General features: G+C 34.9%; 4 protein-coding genes and 1 long non-coding RNA gene across 8 annotated transcripts; 3 read left to right on the forward strand and 2 right to left on the reverse strand.

The window, feature by feature from the left end:
• Positions 1-1,835: 1,835 nt before the first annotated feature.
• On the forward strand, positions 1,836-10,744 carry LOC116110374 (shaggy-related protein kinase alpha). Of its 3 annotated transcripts, none has more exons than XM_031396604.1 (13): positions 1,836-2,021; positions 3,395-3,582; positions 3,692-3,784; positions 4,308-4,367; positions 4,451-4,723; positions 4,929-5,003; positions 5,182-5,238; positions 5,343-5,483; positions 5,572-5,622; positions 6,045-6,140; positions 6,252-6,335; positions 10,006-10,108; positions 10,217-10,744. In XM_031396604.1, exons 2-13 carry the CDS (start codon positions 3,469-3,471, stop codon positions 10,297-10,299), a joined length of 1,230 nt encoding a protein of 409 aa, XP_031252464.1. In that variant the 5' UTR covers positions 1,836-2,021; positions 3,395-3,468; the 3' UTR covers positions 10,300-10,744. The 3 variants fall into 3 exon arrangements, with proteins under 3 accessions (XP_031252464.1, XP_031252463.1, XP_031252465.1); XM_031396603.1 differs by having other exon boundaries at positions 3,405-3,582; XM_031396605.1 differs by lacking the exons at positions 1,836-2,021; positions 3,395-3,582; positions 3,692-3,784; ... (6 more) ...; positions 6,045-6,140; positions 6,252-6,335 and adding exons at positions 6,530-6,718; positions 6,828-6,920; positions 7,447-7,506; ... (5 more) ...; positions 9,184-9,279; positions 9,391-9,474.
• Positions 10,745-11,718: 974 nt separating this feature from the next.
• Positions 11,719-14,246, forward strand: LOC116110361 (zinc finger CCCH domain-containing protein 3). The gene is made up of 5 exons (XM_031396590.1): positions 11,719-11,935; positions 12,024-12,082; positions 13,205-13,280; positions 13,404-13,481; positions 13,776-14,246. Exons 1-5 carry the CDS (start codon positions 11,800-11,802, stop codon positions 13,883-13,885), a joined length of 459 nt encoding a protein of 152 aa, XP_031252450.1. The 5' UTR covers positions 11,719-11,799; the 3' UTR covers positions 13,886-14,246.
• A 9-nt stretch (positions 14,247-14,255) lies between these two features.
• On the reverse strand, positions 14,256-18,001 carry LOC116110359 (ABC transporter G family member 34-like). Of its 2 annotated transcripts, XM_031396588.1 has the most exons (5): positions 17,762-18,001; positions 17,510-17,684; positions 16,476-17,088; positions 15,132-16,301; positions 14,670-15,024 (listed from the first exon to the last, which is right to left on the reverse strand). In XM_031396588.1, the coding sequence occupies exons 1-5, from the start codon at positions 17,945-17,947 to the stop codon at positions 14,808-14,810; spliced, it is 2,361 nt and encodes a 786-aa protein (XP_031252448.1). In that variant the 5' UTR covers positions 17,948-18,001; the 3' UTR covers positions 14,670-14,807. The 2 variants fall into 2 exon arrangements, with proteins under 2 accessions (XP_031252447.1, XP_031252448.1); XM_031396587.1 differs by having other exon boundaries at positions 14,256-16,301.
• LOC116110362 lies at positions 16,055-17,900 on the forward strand. The gene is made up of 3 exons (XR_004124880.1): positions 16,055-16,161; positions 16,382-16,555; positions 17,506-17,900. It is a non-coding gene; the product is annotated as an uncharacterized LOC116110362 (long non-coding RNA).
• A 137-nt stretch (positions 18,002-18,138) lies between the features above and the next one.
• On the reverse strand, positions 18,139-21,243 carry LOC116110360 (ABC transporter G family member 31-like). The gene is made up of 6 exons (XM_031396589.1): positions 20,972-21,243; positions 19,915-20,068; positions 19,210-19,698; positions 18,834-19,114; positions 18,506-18,738; positions 18,139-18,339 (listed from the first exon to the last, which is right to left on the reverse strand). The coding sequence occupies exons 1-6, from the start codon at positions 21,006-21,008 to the stop codon at positions 18,148-18,150; spliced, it is 1,386 nt and encodes a 461-aa protein (XP_031252449.1). The 5' UTR covers positions 21,009-21,243; the 3' UTR covers positions 18,139-18,147.
• Between the last annotated feature and the right edge of the window lie 4 nt (positions 21,244-21,247).

Here is a 21,247-nt window from a genome sequence, read left to right on the forward strand (position 1 = left end):
ATTGTTTGTTTTCACGATAATAAACATTTAAAAGCTATTATTTAACATAAATGTCTTAATGTATATTATTTCTTATCAAGTAATAAGTGAAACTTAAATATTAATAAGAATTTTTGAAAAACTGATATTTTGAAAATGATATTTTAATGAAAATTAATAAGATTTTTGATATTAAGATAAAAAAAACCAAAATTTCTTATATATTTTATATGAAACAAAAAAAAAAAACCCCTATCTTTAATATATATTAATTTAGTTTCGTTCCTTTGATTTGGAACAATCGGAATTGCATAGGATTGATTTTAAATTTTGGAACCAAACTATCCTTTTACGGTTGGTTACAGTAGGAATCGGAATTGACATCTGGGTACTTGTGGTTCGGTTCTATCCTAAAATTTTGCCCACCCTAATCATATCTATTGGACAAATTGTTTCTTTTCAAAGTTTGATTTAATTATGCTTCTCCCATTGATTCTCCATTTGGATTTGGTAGAGGCAAACTTGCATATTTTTTTCCAATATGTTGACTTATTAAAGCCTTGTGTCTCCTTCACTTTAGCTTTAGAAATTTTCTCTGTTGATGATGTTAAGATTTTATTAGTTTAAGGAACTTGCACTCTTCATGATTCTTAATCCAACATTTTCAACTATTTCACTTTGATTTTGGGTATACCCTTTTTGACAAAATTGAGCATCCCTTTGTGAAAAGACAATTTACCCTTATCAAACCCCAACACATACATTTTTTTAATCCAACATTTCAACAACTATTTGAGTATTTAACTTTGATGGTTGGGATACTCTTTTGACAAAATTGAATTTCTTGTTTTTGAAAAGACGATTTTACCCTTATCAAACCTAACCATTTTCTTTTATTTTAGTGCTTTTGTTAGTTGATTTGTTTGACATTTTCATATTGTTTGGAATCTTTGAGATGGGTGAATGAATTGCAATTTTGTTTATTTGTTACAATAACAAGGCTGAAAGCATTTAAAATAATTGGTATTTATTGTTTTTACTTTCTTCTAAATAAAAAGTTAGTTTATGCCTTCATATACAATCTCAAGCGTCCATTATTTTCTTGAAACATTAAATACCAAAATAATCAAATACCATTTAAACAAATATAAAAAAAAAAGTGATAAAAGTATTTAAGAGTTTTGAAATCGTTTTGAGTGTTTAAGAGTCAATAATCTTTTAAAGTCGCATGGAATCAACCCTTTAAATAATAAACTATACTTGAAAATCATAAAAATTGTCAAATCCATCTAAGTTATGAAGAATATCACAACAAAATCGTAAGCATTTAACCTAAAGGGTTGCCTGTAAGGGGGTTTGTTCATTTATTTAATCTTAAGTTTAAATCTGAAGCAATTACCACAATAATATTATGATTTATTCGGTCTTTTAGGTGTACGGTGTTCAATGGACCTCAGAGATTAGTTGAAGTATGCAAACTGATCTGGATACTCCGGTTACAAAAAAACAAAAAATATATAAACATTTACATATTTGTTAAAAAATCAAGAAAAAGTTAAATAAATCCTCAAAACCAGGTCACTAATAATATTTAATTTCTCACACTTTCTAAAAAAATTCAAAACAAAAAAGTAACTTTGAATGGTCAAACAACAGAAAAAATAATACCCTAACCAAGTACCAACTAAACCCATATTCTATCAATTTTTATTAATATTTTATTATTTAACATGATTTTATTTTTTTAATTTAATTGTTTTTTTTTTCTCCAGCTCAGCATGGCTCACAGCAGACCACAAACACATGAATAAAATATAATAAAAATAAAACAATCCTAATTAAAAAAAAAAAAAAAAAAAAAAAAAAACATAACAAAAGCAAAAAGCAAAAACAGCCAGAGAAGCCAAATAGCTTTTCAACATACACACACACAATATCGTTTCTCTCTCCGTCGTTTGCGCCATCGTCTAGAGCCTCCGCTTTCCAATACGGCGTCGCTTCGTGGGTCCCTTCTCGATCTCCAAATTTCTCTGTTTTGATCGGTAAAAATCTAATCTTTAACTCTCTTGTTTTGTTATTTTTTTGAATTTTTTAAATTTGTTTCTGGGTTTTGTTTCGTGTTTCGTGAAATGGGTTTCTGGGATTCGGATCGGGTTTTTTTTGGTATGTTGATTTGGATCTGTGGGTTCTCTTTTTGAGTCAAATTTGGTTGAAATTCTTATGGGTTTTTTTTTTCATAATTTTGTGAATTAGGGTTTGGTTTGATTTTTCTTAGATCTTGGAAAGTTTCGTTTTTGTTTTGATAATTTGTGTTATGTTCCTTAGTTTTTGCATAATAAATGAAATTTTCTTTGTGGGTTTGATCCTAGCTCTGTAATTAAGTATGCTTTATATGTTACTTTAATGATGTTATGTAAATATTATTTTTTATTGCTGTTTTTATATTGATTGTTACTTATATGATGTTGGACGTTCCAAAATGGGATATGGATAATGAGAGCCCATTAATAGTAGCAACCTTAATGGGATTGTTTTTGGGGTAACATGGGAGTTTCGCTGATTATGTGTGTAAATATTGTTGATTTTCTGCTAGAAGTGTTTTTATTTTTATGTATTGATGACTGAGTTATTTTATATGAATTTTGGAAGCATTTTGCTTTTTGGGGTAGGTGTAAAGGCCTTGCTTTTGGTAGGATGTGCATAAAAGCTGTTATGTTATTTCATTAGCAAATCGGGTTGTAGGTTTTTAAGATTCATGACATATGACGTTCGAAGAAGAAAATTATTATGTTCTTGCTTTCATGTCAATACTTGGGTTAATTTAGTTAGGCAAGTTGGATGGACTCTATTGATAATTATGTCTCATTGTGAGTCTATGTAGGTCAATCACGAAGCCAACTAATATAACAGTGTAGTTATGTAAGAGTAAGTCTTGTGTGGATTAAGTTGAAATCTAGTAAAGCATATCATGTTGTAAGTTAATTAACTCATACAGTGGTTTAAGAGGGATTTTCAGCAATAAGGTAGAAGAGAGAAAGGTTGAAGGTGGAATGGCAAAAGTTTAAGTTTTCAGTTCAAGAAGTACGCAGCAATTTTAGATCTGAATCTGATGTAAATTAATAAGAAAAACATCTGGCCGGTATTTGAACCAGGGGTGTTTATATATTTCTTGGAATTTAGTGCTGGATCTTGAGAATCAGTCCTCTGTTGAGTGATCATTTTTGAAGTTTGAATGTGTGCTATGGGATATTAACTTTATGAGGGTAAATGTATTGATCTGGGGGAATTTTAATAGTTTGAGATTATTGATTGGTTAATTAGCTTAAAGTTTGGTGAACTTATGTTGTGGAGATAAATTAGACTGTTATGTGGTCTATTTAATATGAACTTTTTCAGTTGTCTTAACTATTGTTAGTTTACTGCAGGTAAATGCATGGTATTGTTTAGTTGAAAAAGTAACGAGATAAGTCACCTTTTTATGTCCTGTAAATGGCTTCAGTCGGCGTGGCACCTGCTTCTTGCTTGAGAGAATCTAGTGGCCACACTGGCGGTGTTGATAAACTACCTGAGGAGATGAATGACATGAAAATTAGGGATGAAAAGGTATATGTGTCACTAGTTCTTTGTTTTCTCTTATAATTTTTTTGGGGTACTAAAAACAATTATTCCCAAATATAGCCATTGCCACTCATTGTTTGGCGTAAATTTGTAGGAAATGGAAGCTACAGTTGTTGATGGTAATGGGACAGAGACAGGTCATATAATAGTCACAACCATTGGCGGTAGAAATGGTCAGCCAAAACAGGTATAACTTTACTGTTCTTTTCTTTCTTTTTTTCTTGCATTGTTGCATATTGTGGTTTTGATACATTAAGCTATACCTCTTGGTACTGTTTTGTCATTGATCTTTATTCATTTTCTGAGTGATAAGTTTTAGTGTACATATATTAAAGCGATTTGCTGAGCTTTCCATTATACTTGACTAAGTTTCAGTTTTTTTAGAAATATGTTGCATGATTGTGAATGGTTTTTAACCATATATGTAGTTGCTAATCCGGTCATTTTATCAACTTATTTAGTTTTATTCATTTTGTTCCATATATTAGATAATACCAGCTGAAGAAAAGTTTATAATGTTTGTTAATACTGATTTGGCATGAAAAATTTTCCTCATGCACTACTGTGTCTTGTTTAGATGTGAGAAACCATGCTAGATATGATTGTAGTTTTTTTTTACAATTATTTGTTGGTATGAGAGTTTTTATGTACTTGAATTTTTTTGTATTAATTGTATACCTCTAATTGATTGTATCTGCCCAAAATTCCAGACAATAAGCTACATGGCTGAGCGCATTGTTGGACAGGGATCATTTGGAGTTGTCTTCCAGGTAATTATGTTATGTAAGTGGCATGTATTTAATACATTTTTTCAACCGAAATAATTACCCTTTCTCTTGCTTTTGTAATTTAGGCCAAGTGTTTAGAGACAGGTGAGACCGTGGCAATAAAGAAGGTTCTTCAGGATAAGAGGTACAAGAATCGTGAGCTTCAAACTATGCGTCTTCTTGACCATCCAAATGTGGTCTCTTTGAAGCATTGCTTCTTTTCAACAACTGAAAAAGATGAACTTTATCTTAATCTGGTTCTTGAGTATGTTCCTGAAACTGTTCATCGCGTGATCAAACACTTCAACAAGTTGAACCAAAGGATGCCAATGATATATGTAAAGCTTTATGCATATCAGGTATGGGGTTGATTATATGTATATGGTGTCTCTACCAATGATGAAATTTATAATCATATTTTCATGATATTTTTCTTTGCTATTCTTCGGTACTGTTTGATTGATGGAAACCAATTTTGATCATTATATAGCAATCATTTCTTTTTGATAAATTTGTTGTGAAAATTTATTTCTGAGATCTTGATATATTCTTGTTGCTTGGCAGATATTTAGGGCTTTGTCTTACATTCATCGCAGTATTGGAGTGTGTCATCGGGACATTAAACCTCAAAATCTTTTGGTATGTTCGCACAGTTATCTATGTACCTTTGATTTGATTGATTATATTGGTAGGAGACTTCTTTGTCATGTTCATATGGTGGTGTTTTTTTCAATAAAAAACGTTAATATGGACATTTATCTCAAGCATCAACTCTATGTACTTTTTGTTTATTTATGGTTCTATTTATGTGGTGCAGGTTAATCCACATACTCACCAGGTTAAACTATGTGATTTCGGAAGTGCAAAAATCTTGGTATGTTCTGAATTTAGTTTTTGTTTTAATGTCCAGCTGATATCATCTCTGTTTGGGTTTGATTGGAAGGTCTGCTAATACTAATTTTGCATGATGTTTGACAGTTGAAAGGGGAACCAAATATATCTTATATCTGCTCCAGGTACTATAGAGCACCTGAACTTATATTTGGTGCAACTGAGTACACTACAGCGATTGATATATGGTCTGCTGGCTGCGTTGTCGCTGAGCTGCTGCTTGGAAAGGTAGGAACTTAATTAAAGGTTCATTAAACTTTGGAGAACTTAATATTTGTATAATTGGCTTAATGAATTTACTTTACATTCTTTTCAGCCTCTCTTTCCTGGCGATAGTGGAGTTGACCAGCTTGTTGAGATTATCAAGGTAAGAATTAGCTTAATTAATATAAGTACGTTTTATTACTTCTGTGGACGCAACATCATTTCATATTGGCCTGATATGTTTTTCTGTTGAGATGATATTATTTTTCTAGACAATCTTTTCGTATTTATTGACTGAGGGTGAAATTATGGAGTTGTGGGGCAATATTTTACCTGCTCCAAATTCTCCAGTTTTCTAGATATTTTAGCATGTTGATGTCACTTGGAAGATTCCCCCGCTTGGCTTGATAATTGGACTCATGACAATGCTTGTCTTATTGGTTTAATCAGTGTATTATTCCTATTGATTTGATGATCATGCTTCTCATTATGTTAAAAGGAAGATGTGTTGTCTGAATCCTCTTTTTCGGTCTTTGCTAAATTGACTTGCTCCCTAATGCCACATTCAATGTAATTGTTTTGCAGGTATTGGGTACTCCTACCAGGGAGGAAATAAAATGCATGAATCCCAACTATACCGAGTTTAAATTCCCTCAAATTAAAGCTCACCCGTGGCACAAGGTATTAGGAATTATTGAACAAAGTTGCTTTTCGGATTAGAAAGATTATCAATGTGTTGTCTTTCCCTTTTCTTTATCATCTAATAATGTTTGGTTGTTTCTCTTTCACTAGATATTCCACAAACGCATGCCTCCAGAAGCTGTTGATCTGGTCTCAAGACTGCTACAATACTCTCCCAACTTACGTTGCACAGCTTTTGAAGTTTGAATGTGTGCTATGGGATATTAACTTTATGAGGGTAAATGTATTGATCTGGGGGAATTTTAATAGTTTGAGATTATTGATTGGTTAATTAGCTTAAAGTTTGGTGAACTTATGTTGTGGAGATAAATTAGATTGTTATGTGGTCTATTTAATATGAATTTTTTCAGTTGTCTTAACTATTGTTAGTTTACTGCAGGTAAATGCATGGTATTGTTTAGTTGAAAAAGTAACGAGATAAGTCACCTTTTTATGTCCTGTAAATGGCTTCAGTCGGCGTGGCACCTACTTCTTGCTTGAGAGAATCTAGTGGCCACACTGGCGGTGTTGATAAACTACCTGAGGAGATGAATGACATGAAAATTAGGGATGAAAAGGTATATGTGTCACTATTTCTTTGTTTTCTCTTATAATTTTTTTGGGGTACTAAAAGCAATTATTCCCAAATATAGCCATTGCCACTCATTGTTTGCCTTAAATTTGTAGGAAATGGAAGCTACAGTTGTTGATGGTAACGGGACAGAGACAGGTCATATAATAGTCACAACCATTGGCGGTAGAAATGGTCAGCCAAAACAGGTATAACTTTACCGTTCTTTTCTTTCTTTTTTTCTTGGATTGTTGCATATTGTGGTTTTGATACATTAAGCTATACCTCTTGGTACTGTTTTGTCATTGATCTTTATTCATTTTCTGAGTGATAAGTTTTAGTGTACATATATTAAAGCGATTTGCTGAGCTTTCCTTTATACTTGACTAAGTTTCAGTTTTTTTATAAATATTTTGCATGATTGTGAATGGTTTTTAACCATCTATGTAGTTGCTAATCCGGTCATTTTATCAACTTATTTAGCTTTATTCATTTTGTGCCATATATTAGATAATACCAGCTGAAGAAAAGTTTATAATGTTTGTTAATACTGATTTGGCATGAAAAATTTTCCTCATGCATTACTGTGTCTTGTTTAGATGTGAGAAACCATGCTAGATATGATGGTAGTTTTTTTTTTTTACATTTATTTGTTGGTATGAGAGTTTTTATGTACTTGAATTTTTTTGTATTAATTGTATACCTCTAATTGATTGTATCTGCCCAAAATTCCAGACAATAAGCTACATGGCTGAGCGCATTGTTGGACAGGGATCATTTGGAGTTGTCTTCCAGGTAATTATGTTATGTAAGTGGCATGTATTTAATACATTTTTTCAACCGAAATAGTTACCCTTTCTCTTGCTTTTGTAATTTAGGCCAAGTGTTTAGAGACAGGTGAGACCGTGGCAATAAAGAAGGTTCTTCAGGATAAGAGGTACAAGAATCGTGAGCTTCAAACTATGCGTCTTCTTGACCATCCAAATGTGGTCTCTTTAAAGCATTGCTTCTTTTCAACAACTGAAAAAGATGAACTTTATCTTAATCTGGTTCTTGAGTATGTTCCTGAAACTGTTCATCGCGTGATCAAACACTTCAACAAGTTGAACCAAAGGATGCCAATGATATATGTAAAGCTTTATGCATATCAGGTATGGGGTTGATTATATGTATATGGTGTCTCTACCAATGATGAAATTTATAATCATATTTTCATGATATTTTTCTTTGCTATTCTTCGGTACTGTTTGATTGATGGAAACCAATTTTGATCATTATATAGCAATCATTTCTTTTTGATAAATTTGTTGTGAAAATTTATTTCTGAGATCTTGATATATTCTTGTTGCTTGGCAGATATTTAGGGCTTTGTCTTACATTCATCGCAGTATTGGAGTGTGTCATCGGGACATTAAACCTCAAAATCTTTTGGTATGTTCACACAGTTATCTATGTACCTTTGATTTGATTGATTATATTGGTAGGAGACTTCTTTGTCATGTTCATATGGTGGTGTTTTTTTCAATAAAAAACGTTAATATGGACATTTATCTCAAGCATCAACTCTATGTACTTTTTGTTTATTTATGGTTCTATTTATGTGGTGCAGGTAAATCCACATACTCACCAGGTTAAACTATGTGATTTCGGAAGTGCAAAAATCTTGGTATGTTCTGAATTTAGTTTTTGTTTTAATGTCCACCTGATATCATCTCTGTTTGGGTTTGATTGGAAGGTCTGCTAATACTAATTTTGCATGATGTTTGACAGTTGAAAGGGGAACCGAATATATCTTATATCTGCTCCAGGTACTATAGAGCACCTGAACTTATATTTGGTGCAACTGAGTACACTACAGCGATTGATATATGGTCTGCTGGCTGCGTTGTCGCTGAGCTGCTGCTTGGAAAGGTAGGAACTTAACTAAAGGTTCATTAAACTTTGGAGAACTTAATATTTGTATAATTGGCTTAATGAATTTAATTTACATTCTTTTCAGCCTCTCTTTCCTGGCGATAGTGGAGTCGACCAGCTTGTTGAGATTATCAAGGTAAGAATTAGCTTAATTAATATAAGTAGGTTTTATTACTTCTGTGGACGCAACATCATTTCATATTGGCCTGATATGGTTTTCTGTTGAGATGATATTATTTTTCTAAACAATCTTTTCGTATGTATTGACTGAGGGTGAAATTATGGAGTTGTGGGGCAATATTTTACCTGCTCCGAATTTTCCAGTTTTCTAGATATTTTAGCATGTCGATGTCACTTGGAAGATTCCCCTGCTTGGCTTGATAATTGGACTCATGACAATGCTTGTCTTATTGGTTTAATTAGTGTATTATTCCTATTGATTTGATGATCATGCTTCTCATTATGTTAAAAGGAAGATGTGTTGTCTCAATCCTCTTTTTCGGCCTTTGCTAAATTGACTTGCTCCCTAATGCCACATACAATGTAATTGTTTTGCAGGTATTGGGTACTCCTACCAGGGAGGAAATAAAATGCATGAATCCCAACTATACCGAGTTTAAATTCCCTCAAATTAAAGCTCACCCGTGGCACAAGGTATTAGGAGTTATTGAACAAAGTTGCTTTTCGGATTAGAAAGATTATCAATATGTTGTCTTTCCCTTTTCTTTATCATCTAATAATGTTTGGTTGTTTCTCTTTCACTAGATATTCCACAAACGCATGCCTCCAGAAGCTGTTGATCTGGTCTCAAGACTGCTACAATACTCTCCCAACTTACGTTGCACAGCTGTAAAAAAAAAAAAAATTAAAAAAAAAAAAAAAAAAAAAAAAAAAAAAAGGAAAGAAGAAAAGAATTTATTGCTTATTTCTTTTATTTGATATTTCTGAATGAGCTCCAGGGAAGCACCTATTTGGAAAATTAGGAATCTCACAGCTTGTGCTTGTGAAAGAGAAGGGGAATACCCTGTTTGCCTAGTTTACTGAATCATGTGCTTTTCTTTTTAAGCATGTGTTTCATGGCACTGAGCATTAATGTGGTGCGCAAAAGAATTGCGACATGATTGGGCACCACGATGCTGATGTTTTTAATTGGAAAAGTTAAATATTCGATTGTTCATATGTTAGTGGGAGCCATGTCACTTTCATTGATATAAAAGAATTTGTATATAGAATAATGCTGTGGAGATGTCCTTACTTTTTATTAAATTAAGGTTTGAATTCGGCATATTTCCCAAGAGAAGTGACTCTTTGTACAAATTGTTTATTTCTGCTTCTTAAATACACTTGATATCTAACGTAACAATTTTACCTCTATTGCAGTTAGATGCGTTGATCCATCCCTTCTTTGATGAGCTACGTGAACCAAACACACGCTTGCCAAACGGACGTTTCCTTCCACCATTGTTTAACTTCAAATCTCACGGTATGGAATCACTCGAACTAATTTCCTTTAACACCTCCTATCGCAATGCATATTATTAACCGGTCATTCATTCTTGATATGCCTCCGCTGCCGCTCTCTTTCCATCAGAACTTAAGGGCGTTCCTGTGGAAATCTTGGTGAAATTGATACCAGAACATGCCAGAAAGCAATGCTCCTTTCTTGGACTATGACTCAAGATGAGGTGAAGTGAAATGGAACAGGAACAGAACCAAACACAAGGGTGTGTTGGTTTTTCATGAATGGAAGAACTCTTAAGTGTTTGTACTTTGTAACCCCTCTTATCTATTCTATTCTATGCTATTTGTCTTTGTGCCTCTTTCTTCCATGTCGTATGTTGTACCACTATTACCTTATTATTATCATCACTATTATGTAAAAGCAAATTTAGAGTCATGCTGCTACTTGAAACAAACTCAAACTTAAACCTCGATATGGGTATTTTAATATACCTCGTTCTTGTACTTGATCACATTTGTAACATGGCATAGACCCACGATGAAAATATCGAACTTATTATCTCAATGTAAGATCTTATTTAGTGTTATTTGTATTGGGATTTCAGTGTAATTGGTTCCCTCTATATCTATGGAGATTGTGGGTACTCTTGAATCTTGATTTTGCTTGAGTTGGTATCCTTCATTTTCAAGAGTTTAATGTCATTTCATTCCTCAGGTTAAATCTAATGATAATTTCTCCTCACTTTTTTATATTTTTGTTGTTAAAAGTTTCTGTTTTGCTCTTATAACAAACTCTTTTATATGTTTACCTGGCAACAACGCCTGCAGTTTCAAATTTGTGTAAGGAGAGTGATTCAATGAAACAAATAGAAGTGGGGTTTGGGTTATGATGAGAAATTATGAGGGGCTTTTTAAAAACTTTAATTGAAGATGCTTTCAAGAATGTAAAGGTGTTGTTGTTAAGCATGTAAATAAGAGGATTGGTAGGGAAAATATGAAATATCCCTAAGTACAACTCTTATAATTTTGGACTCTTAATTTTTATTTATTAATGACCCAAAGTGTTCGGATTAGGTTGTGTATATTTCAATTAATCTCTCATGACCTTGAAACTATTAGTCGGTGAGAGCTTTAATGACCATCTTGTGGGAATAATTTTTGTTAAGTATCTATTTTTTTTTTTTAATATATAGAAATGGATCTTTATTATTTTATTTTTTTTGAAAAATAAAAGTATTCACGAAATGATAATAATCCTTGGACGAAGGGCAATTTTGTTTTAAAATATGTGAGATGGTTATTTCAAGGAGACAAGGATAAGCTATCTTTCAATTAAAACCCCAAAAAGGGTTATTTAATATAATTTCTGCTAAAAATATATATAAATTTGATATAATATTAAAACTAGTCAAAATAAAAATATAGTTTTTCCCTTGAGATTTCATGAAATATTTATTTCTCTTTTAGGTATCAAAAATAACTTACCCTCTACCGTCTATATTCTGTTAGGGTTTTGCTATTTTATTTAACAGATTAAGTGTATATTATGTTAATTAATTAACTTAAACCTAAAAAATAGTGACAAAAGGGGTAAATTGTTATTTATGATATTCGAGGGGGGAAATTAAACTCAATTTTAACTCAGTACCTAACATAACTGAAAAGAAAGCGAGAGATAGAGCTCTCAAAGAAGAAGAAGAATTAAAGAGAGAAATGGTAGTGGGAAAGTACCACTGCGACTACTGCGACAAGCAATTCCAAGACACCCCTTTCGCTAGGAAACGCCATCTTCAAGGCGTTCAACACCTCCGTGCCAAATCTCTTTGGTACGATTCCCTCTCTGCCCAAGGTATCCTCCTTTTCACTCTTCTTATTTATTTATTTATTCATTCTTATACTCACCAATTCGATATTATGCCTCATTTTCTTCCTTGCAGTCAGCCAGCAGTCTTTCCCTGAAGGGAAGAAGGGTCTCTGCCATCAGTTCATCAAAACGGTGCGTTTTGGATTCTTTTTCTATTTTCATGTTTATGTGTTTATTTATTTATGTGGCTAGTTACAATTGTACATTAAAATGGAAAAGAGTTTGGTTTAAATTTTTGAGTTTTATTTATTTATTTATTGATTTATTTTTTTATTCATGTGTATCTGGGTTTGTGAGTTGTTGTGTTGGGTACATATTGGTAGAATTTGCGCTTAAAACCGGCTTGTAAGGAAGGGGGGCTAAATATTTATGAGTCCAATTGTCACGGAGGTGTTGAACGTCTTGAAAACGGCCTTTTTTGGCAAAAGGGGTGTGTTTAAATTGATAGTAGTTCGTTTAGGTGGTTGGATCTTTTGTGGTTGTATACAAGGTTTCGAGATTGACTCTTGTTAATATCAGGGAGGAGAGAGGGGGTTTGGTTTATATTTGTAAGTTTCAAAAAATAAAAAAATGTGCCCTTCATTGGCGTTGTGGGTAGTATTTAGATGGAATTTAGCTAATATTAGGGTGGACAAGGGTTTGGTTTAAATTTGTAAGTTTGGTTCTTTTTTTCTAGAAACAATGTTTATTGGGTTTAGTGCAATTATAGGTAGTCTTCTTATCTCGAAAATGTAGGCAAATCTCCATGTAATGTAAGGGAGGTTTTGGATAAATTTTATGAATCTATAATGGAGGTCTTTAAGGATTTTAGGAAGATTTGCAATGGTTCTCGAAACTTCAGGAGAGGTTTATCTGGTTTGCGGGTGGTATTTAGTTCACTTGGTTCACCTGACTGAATCTTTTGAGATTGAGTATGCTCAGACTCAGGTGGGAAGGGGTTTAGCTTAATTTTGTAAGTCTGAGAAAAAAAGAAAAAAGAATTTTTGAAATTTTTATATGGGTTAGGTCTAATGACAATCAATCTCCTAATTTAAAATTAGAGGCAAGTCTCTGTCCAATGCAAGGAGGTTTTTGATAAATTTTATTAAACCATAATGGAGGTCTATGTGGATTTTAGGAAGATTTATGAAAATTTTTGAAACTTCAGCAGAGGTTTCTGTTATTTTTCAGAATTTTTCTAGTTTATGTTGTTATTGTTTTGATTTGCTTGTGCTTATATGTGCTCTCTTGTAATTTGGTTAATTTGGTTTGAAGTATTCTTGCCCATATGGTGATTCTTGTAAATACCTTCATTTCAAGGTCAGCAATCCACAAAAAGCAGAGACTCAAGGTATTGCAGTTATATTTTACGTCTTCAAAATTCTAAGAGTTATTTTATATCTTTTCTGTTAAGTTTCAAGGAAAATAGGTTACAAATGTTTTCTTGCAATCTAATGTGATTTAACTATTTCAGCTACTGGCTTTATAGATAATGCTCAGTCATCATCAGTTGATCCAAGAATTCAATTAGTTGGTGGAAGCTCTTTGCCTGGTAAATTCAATTTAGTTGTTGCTTAGGTTTGAGTTATTTTTCAGTTGATATATTTTTTGTCGTGTTCCATTAACCTTTTTGTTTGTTTTATCCTCTTGTTTTGTACCAAGTTATATTTTTATAGTTTTTGTCTTTTTTAGTGACCCTCAAATCACATTATTATTTTGTATTAACAGTTAGGCTAGAGTGAGTATATGTTCTTTTATGATGAAATAGTTCCACAAATTTATGGCTTCTTTCTTTTTTTTTTTTCTTTTAACTGGATGCTTACTTTGTTCTCATTGCAATTCACAGGTGATGTGGTGAGAGATAGTATGGGAATGTCATGGGGCAATCTACCTCCATCGCTAAAGCCTCCTCCAGAGGGGGGATATCCACCTCCTCCCTTTGTGGATTGGGGATAGCGCTGCTGTTTCATTTAGTCATACCTTTTTTCAAACTCGTAATATGAAAGCTGAGATATAGTTTCTTGTCATGTCAGTTAGATTAAGCGTATTCTTCTGTATCTACTACTTCAATTCTGCAATGTGGTTCCTGTAGTTACATACCCTCCTCAGCTATGGATTGTTATGGACAGATTTTGCTTGCTTATATTTTACTCTCACGGTGTGGGGCATTGGAAAATTCAGTATCTATGTTGTATGCTTGTCTTATTAATAGAGACCTTTAAATCCAACGGTTGAATCCTAGTTTGCTTGTGCTAGATTATACTCTATTGCTAGTTTTATTAGAATAGCTGTATTGTGTTCTTTACCCTTGTGCTGTGTTAGGGAAGTAGATAGATTAAAATAGAGTAAAAAAAAAGATAATCATATGTATGTTGAAATAGGAAGATCATGGTAATGTTACATTGTTACTTCAATCTGCCATTTTAGGAATATTTTATGTTTTTTCTTTCTTTTGAGTGCTTCCTTCTGATCTATCTTGTGTGGTCTCAATTACTTTCCAGAGTAGATGCTTCTTTGTGTTATTCGATGTAGAAGCTTGCTTCATCTATATGTTTCAATCTTTGCCATTATAAGATCCATATGATCATGCTATACATTAGGGGGTGAGTTGTGCTTCAGCACAACAGAGAATAAGAAAGCAAGGCTGGAAAATAGCACGCACATTGCTGACAATATGAGTATGTCTTTTTCTATCCTTTCATAGCTCAAACTTCTCCCTGTTGCCAGTCTATCCCACACATAAGAACCATCTGGCAATCTTGGGCACCGGCATTCTGATCCACAGTTCTTTGTATCACAGTAAAAACTGATAGCAGTCATCGCATTGATTGCATACTGGAATGGATTTGTCCAATACATCCACTGATAGAACTTTATGTCAGATAGGACAACGACCACTCCAGAGGCAGACACCCACAGTGATGTTACTATCGACACAGCAAAAGCAGCTAGTGTTGGCACTGGTGCTAGGAATGTGATCATCATTCCGAAATAAGTTACACAGAGTGTGAACATGAATAACACAATCCAATACTTGAAAAATTCTGCAGCTGATCCTGTTCCAATCCCTGCCATGCCATTCCCAATCCCTGCTACTGCAAGTGTTGCAATGAAAAAGTAAGGAATCTCCCCCACTGCCCATGATAGCGGATAAAAGATTGGAAGGTACATTCCAGACCTTTTCTCTCGAAAGTACACCAACCTGTCTGTGCCAATTTGGGGAATAACATTGTTGGCTGAGATCACACCTATGAGTATTACTTGCATGTAGATGTAAAGTGAACGTGAAGTCGCACCGTATGTATCACTGTATTCAATTTGAAAATACAGAGAACCCATTAGGAGACCAATCATAATGCATCCTGTAAGTCTACCATATGTATATTGTACATTCCTCCATAAGAATCTTTGGGTTCTTAGCAGTACCAGAACAGCTTGCAGAGAATATGGAGTTGGATAAGTAGCAAATGGATTCTTTGATTTCTTGTTCTTGGTGAACTTCTTTATAATGGAAATTTCGTTATTGTTGGTCTCTTGCAAGGTGCTAGCCTTGTAAATTTCTGCAAAATTTATTGAAGGATTACCCCTCTTTGTTATTCCTAAGCCAAGAGCCCCCATGATATAGCTAACTGGACTTTCTCTTCTTGAATACGGAGGGGTCTTGCAGATTGATGTAAAATATTCCAACATTTTGTCACAGTTGGATCCTGTGGGACCAAAATATGCTTGATTCCCTTCCTTTGTTAGAATGAGAGCCAGGTCAAAGAAGGACAGTGTGCGTGCATTAGGATGTGTTAGAGAGACAACAATGGTTCGTCCTGAATTTGACACTTGAGAGAGAATATTAAGAATGTTCAAAGTTCCAGTGGTATCAAGGCCAGAAACTGGTTCTTCAAGGAGGAGAATACTTGGGTTTGCTGCCAGCTCAACCGCAATGGTAATCTTTTTGGCTATTTCAAATGTTTTTCCAGTGGCATCACGAAGGGAGCCAACCAGTTGATTGCAATAGGGAAGTAAACCAAGTTGGTTGAGGACCAGCTCGACATGGATATGACGGTTCATGGGACTAATTACTTTTCCAAGACGAAGTGCAGCACTGAACTGAAGGGACTCTCGTACAGAGAGGTAAGGTTGGTGAGCATCGAGCTTCTCAACATAACCTATTAATCTAGAAGAAGCACCTGTCTCGAAGCCACTTGTCTGGAGGTTGCCGTTGAAGCTGCCAATTAGAGGTATTCTTCCTGCCAAGCATTTAAGGAGTGTGGCCTTACTTGTTCTAGAACCACCTAATAGGGTTAACATGTTCTGGGGTTTAGCATAGCCTGTGATGTAGCTGAAAACTGGTGTACTCTCATTTGATCCTTCTACATACCTGATGCACAGATAACAGTGTTATTACATTATATATATGGGTTGGAGAATTATGGTTGGTTTTGTTTTTTTCGGTTCCAGATAATCATATTCTCTTTGGGAAACCTAAGAAGTTGATGAGGAAAAACCTAGAACACCTTGAAAGATTGTAGTTGCAGAGGCTGGAGGAACACACCTGGAAAATGACAGATTCTCAAATAGGAGAGTCACCGGCTCCACTGGAATGCCGAGTCCACTCTCCTCCATATCAATATGGTATTCTTTGATGCTAGTATTTGGATGGTCATGTTCTGAATATAAGTTCTGTGGGGCAGAATATCTGGAAAATTCATCCAAACTGTTGCCATTTGTATTCTGCGTCTGTAATTCACTCTCTGAATCATCATCATAATCTTTAATTTTTGGAGTCTTTCTGAGATAAGGTAATGACTGGCTTGTTCCTGTGAATTCTATATTCTTTAACCCCCATAATGCCAAGAAGTTGGCGAGCACTATCCACCCCAGTAGAATAGCATAAGGTAACCAAGTTCTTTTGGCATCTTCAGAAAGCTCATAAAAGGTCAGGTAAGCTTTTCCTACTGTCATTGTTGGGAACTGGTCACAGAAAGGAAGTTGGGTACGGTAGTTTGAGCAGGGGTCTCTGTAGCCCTCACTGAATTGGTATTTGCAAAACAAGACGTTAGCCCAGTGAATTGGATTCACATAGATGAGCCATTTCCAGTAAGTTGGGACATTGGATGGATAGATCACAAAGCCACTGAAGAGTAGGAAGATGGAAACTAATAGACCTGTGTGAAGCAAATAAACACGATATAGTTGGTTACATAACCACTTTCGGAACGGATAAACTGGAATCAACTGGGTTTTGGATAATTTGAAAATTATTAAGTGATGCATAAATTTGTAAGAGTGATACAGTGATTTATAAAAGATTATGAGTATGACAGCTGAAGGTCAGATTTACTAGGGAAAACATTGTGTTTTTTTGCCGATGTTAGGAATGTAATAGATGTCTATTTATTCCTAATGTCGGTGTTGCAATGCCTGAATTTAAAGTGTGGAAATCTTAAAGATCTGTATGGTCAAAGTGTTCATATACTTTGGGTAAGGAAAATTACTGGCTCTTTCATGATTATTTTCTGATTAGGTTTTAGTTTTTTATTAATCCAATCTCATTATTTTGCTTGTTTGTCATGCACAATCAGATACCTGCCAAACTGTTTCCAACTTCTGGAATTGAGGAGATGGCACTTAGAAAGAAGAAAACTGATGAACCAAAGTATGCTACTAAGAACAAGAGAACCAGATACTCGAGAAATGGTGTCACATTTCCTGCCAATGATAGCCCGGCTAGAAAGTAAACACACAGAGTGTATACCAATGCCTGCAAGAATTACTGAAGATTTCAGTTCTGTGACTTCCATGATTATTTCTAACGAGGAAAAGATATTGAGAACTTACTTCTATGAAGGTCTGAGGGAAATTGACTATGCAATGAGCTACTACGTAGGAAGAAGTTCTGAAGAATCTCTTTGCCCTATGCTTGTAAAATATAGGTCTTTGTAGCATGTACAAAGGAAACTGCACCAGATTTATGAGCATTATGCTCATGGTGGATACAAACCCAAGTGCCCTTACCGAGTTCATTTTCTGTTGGTTGTACTGACCCCCAAGTTTGTAGAACAGTGATCCTGCGAACAGGCCAAGCACAATTGCCTGCAAAGTTCAAGCATCAATTAGTTTTTCACTTGTATATATTGAATTGTCTCTCTAATTGTCAGCTTTCTTCATGCGTCTTTCTAAGCATCGCATAACTTGAATATTGTATTTGACGTGTTTAGATGAGTCTAGTGATCTACATTATCAGGGATACTATGGAGAATGTGGTAAAATTTGACCTGGAATAGTCTTAATTTGATTAAAGCATGAAGTCTCTTGGTGATCTTGATTTGTCTTGTGATAAGAGTCTTTGTAGATTTCCGCCAAGTCTGAACAAAGGGCTTTTGGAACTGCTCCCATTGAGTGTGGTACTCATCTTCCTGTAAGTTAGAAAAACTTGGTCACATTAGGCAATTTCATCCATTATTTCTCAAGTTATGTGCTAGCTCCTGCTTGAAGCTCAATTATGTTTTAAGAAACTGACCAACAGATCAGCTAATCTTCCCTATATTGCTCGTTTGCAAGTATGAAATGTCATTTATGTACCTCTTCTGTGTAGCGCTCGACCTGGAGATGAATGTGACCTTGTTCTTGCTTCAACATTGAGTATACATGTGCAGCACGTTCACGCTTGGTCTTTCGAGGTCCAACAGAAAGGTACTGCATTTCTTCATTGTTCATAGATATTGCTGTGACAACATCTCCGATTTGAACCCTTCCTGTGCTCTCTATTCCCCCAGAGTTCCCTATTTTGGTAGAAACCTTGGCAACCACCAATTCTGCAGTTAAAGAACTCATCAATGTGGTCCATGAACTGCACATATTGTTAGAACAGTTGCAGATCCCTGATTTTGTCACAACATGAATTACTTACCTGTATCTCTTCTCGGCCGAGCATCAACTGAGCTGTGGTACTTGGATGGCGTTTTTAGGGACAATCCAAGCCCAGGCTCACTTTCTACCCAATAGGTATGCTTCATATCATCTCCATTAATAATTCTCATTACATCTTTGTAGTGATCTGAAACTCTATAACACTCTACTAGTTCATCTAGGGTCAAGGGTATTGCTCCTAGTGCACAATATTGGGAACCAGCTCCAACCACGATATCTTCAATAAACTCATGGGACTCCACATATGAAGGCTTGACATACCTGAATAAAAACCAATAAACGCTTGCTTTAGTGTCCGAATAGCATAGTTGTGTAAGCATCTGTTATATCTGCTGCATCTACTAATAATTTACTACCCGAGTTTAGCAAAGTAGGGAATGGCATCTTGGCGAGGCCCTTGGTACATGATGTGACCATTGCTAAGTAATATGATCCTATCAAAAAGATTGAACACCTCCTCTGAGAGTTGGGTCAATGACATTATTGCAGAAGATTGCTGAATTCTGCTGATGGCTCTTATGGTATCAACTAGGTCATATGTAGCTACTAAATCTGACCCAGAAAAGGGTTGATCATAAAGCATGACAGAATACGTTCCAAGTGCTAATTCAGCTGTTGTGAGCTTCTGGCGATCGATGTCTGAGATTTCTTCTCCAGCAAGTTTGTTTTCTATCTCTTTCAAGCTCAAAATTTCTAGCACATACTCCAGAAATGGATCTTGTCCCTCCACAAGTGCATGAGCAAAAAATTTTCTCATCTGAGGCGTGAAGTTCTCTGGCCCAAGACCCTGAGTACAGTCCCTTGCAAACTCAAGTGTCTCGCGAACTGATAGAAACGGTATGTGTCTGCAATTTTCACAAAAAGTAACATTGTTAATCTAGAATCACTAGTTGTTTGTGATGATTGTCTGTAAAGAACAAAATTATGGAACTCTGTTGCTGAATCAAGACAATTGCCGATATCCGGTATCCCTTGAATGAAAACTTTTACATGTTTTACTTGTTCATGGTTGAATAGTTTGTCAGGTGATGTTAATAAAATGGATTTGGAGAAAACTTAACTTGTTAAGTTGGCCACTGCTGTATGCAATGAGTCTACTAAGATGAATTTCTGAGGCATACTTGTCATTGTACTTGACTGTTCCATCCAAGATAGAGCTCTTAGTTACTTTCGCTGTCCCTGCTAAAACTTCAAGAAGAGTGCTCTTTCCACTCCCTGTAAAATTTGATTTATAGATTATTTTATACACAAAGAAATGTGAAATTTTGGGGATGGCAGAAAAACCCCGTGGGGTGGATACCGGAAAAAAACTGGTTCCACAGGAATCCCTAGAAAGTCTAGGGTTGGGGTAGGGATGGGGAAATTATATCCCCACAACTGGGGACGGGGTGGGGAAGGCGAAAATCCGCATGTAAAAATATATAATATAAATTAAAAAAAAATAAAAGAAAAAAAGAGTAAATCCAAGGAATTTCGGGCACAAGGTTGGGGCGAGTATTGCATTCCCTCTTGAGGATACCCTATCCTGCTCCCAAAAATCTGGGGTTGGTGCTAGGGTTAGATAGGATGACATTGTTACAAGGACGGGGTTAGGAGCTCAGAAATTGCCAACCCTATGAAATTCTAAGGTTGAGAATTCGATACCAATCTGTGTTAATTTAAGAAGCATAATATCATTTTATGTTAATTTAATATTTGCTATCGACTTGGTTAAAGAATTCGATACCAATTTGTTTCAATCCAATGATTATCAGCTCGATAATACTCCCTCTGTTTCAAAATAAAATTCGTTTTGAGGGTAATAATTTTTTTTAAAATAAATGACGTTCTTTATTCATATCTTCGTTCTCCACCCTCCCCTCATCTCCTCTCTCCACCTTTTTCTCTACCCTGCCCACACTCCTCTCTCTCTCTCTATCTCTTCCCCTCACCTCTTCTCTTTCACAATTTGTCTCTCTTTATTTTAATATTTCACACACACGTTGCAGCAGGAAAAACAAAATTTTCCCACCTACAATATGAGAAAAAAGTCAATTTTCTACATAGTTTTTGATTCATTAAAAATTGTGTAAAAACTTAAAACGACACTTATATAGAAATGGAGGGAGTATTACTTACCTGGTGGACCGAGGAGGAGGGTCATTGATCCAGGCATAATGTACCCATCCACACTCTTCAGAATCTGCAGCCATGTTGAGTTTTTGCCCTGGAAAAGAGTCTTGAGAGGCTCAACAAAACACCCCACCAGTTTATTTCCAAATGTTTCATATTCATTCTCAGAAATCTCAAACTTTTTTGAGTACTTAATCCCAGAAAACCTTACAACCTGCAAATTAAAGCATTGCCTCCATAATGAATGAGTGTTCTCTTTCTGCCTCCAAATCTTACAAATTG

This window comes from Pistacia vera, unplaced genomic scaffold, assembly GCF_008641045.1.
Source record: "Pistacia vera cultivar Batoury unplaced genomic scaffold, PisVer_v2 Contig601, whole genome shotgun sequence".
Lineage (NCBI taxonomy): Eukaryota > Viridiplantae > Streptophyta > Magnoliopsida > Sapindales > Anacardiaceae > Pistacia > Pistacia vera.

What these genes read in the sequence shown, in the direction of transcription:
- LOC116110361 (XM_031396590.1), top strand. Translation starts at nt 11,800, where the DNA reads ATGGTAGTGGGAAAGTACCACTGCGACTACTGCGACAAGCAATTCCAA. An exon ending in GCCATCAGTTCATCAAAACG is followed by an intron (nt 12,083 to 13,204) that starts GTGCGTTTTGGA and finishes TTTGGTTTGAAG; the next exon opens with TATTCTTGCCCATATGGTGA. An exon ending in ACAAAAAGCAGAGACTCAAG is followed by an intron (nt 13,281 to 13,403) that starts GTATTGCAGTTA and finishes TAACTATTTCAG; the next exon opens with CTACTGGCTTTATAGATAAT.
- LOC116110359 (XM_031396587.1), bottom strand. Translation starts at nt 17,947, where the DNA reads ATGAACTCGGTAAGGGCACTTGGGTTTGTATCCACCATGAGCATAATG. An exon ending in AGTTGGAAACAGTTTGGCAG is followed by an intron (nt 17,089 to 17,509) that starts GTATCTGATTGT and finishes TGCTTCACACAG; the next exon opens with GTCTATTAGTTTCCATCTTC. An exon ending in GAGAATCTGTCATTTTCCAG is followed by an intron (nt 16,302 to 16,475) that starts GTGTGTTCCTCC and finishes TCTGTGCATCAG; the next exon opens with GTATGTAGAAGGATCAAATG.
- LOC116110360 (XM_031396589.1), bottom strand. Translation starts at nt 21,008, where the DNA reads ATGCCTGGATCAATGACCCTCCTCCTCGGTCCACCAG. An exon ending in CCTCCTCCTCGGTCCACCAG is followed by an intron (nt 20,069 to 20,971) that starts GTAAGTAATACT and finishes CAAATTTTACAG; the next exon opens with GGAGTGGAAAGAGCACTCTT. An exon ending in TCGGCCGAGAAGAGATACAG is followed by an intron (nt 18,739 to 18,833) that starts GTAAGTAATTCA and finishes CTTTAACTGCAG; the next exon opens with AATTGGTGGTTGCCAAGGTT.
- LOC116110374 (XM_031396604.1), top strand. Translation starts at nt 3,469, where the DNA reads ATGGCTTCAGTCGGCGTGGCACCTGCTTCTTGCTTGAGAGAATCTAGT. An exon ending in TCGGAAGTGCAAAAATCTTG is followed by an intron (nt 5,239 to 5,342) that starts GTATGTTCTGAA and finishes GATGTTTGACAG; the next exon opens with TTGAAAGGGGAACCAAATAT. An exon ending in CCAACTTACGTTGCACAGCT is followed by an intron (nt 6,336 to 10,005) that starts TTTGAAGTTTGA and finishes CCTCTATTGCAG; the next exon opens with TTAGATGCGTTGATCCATCC.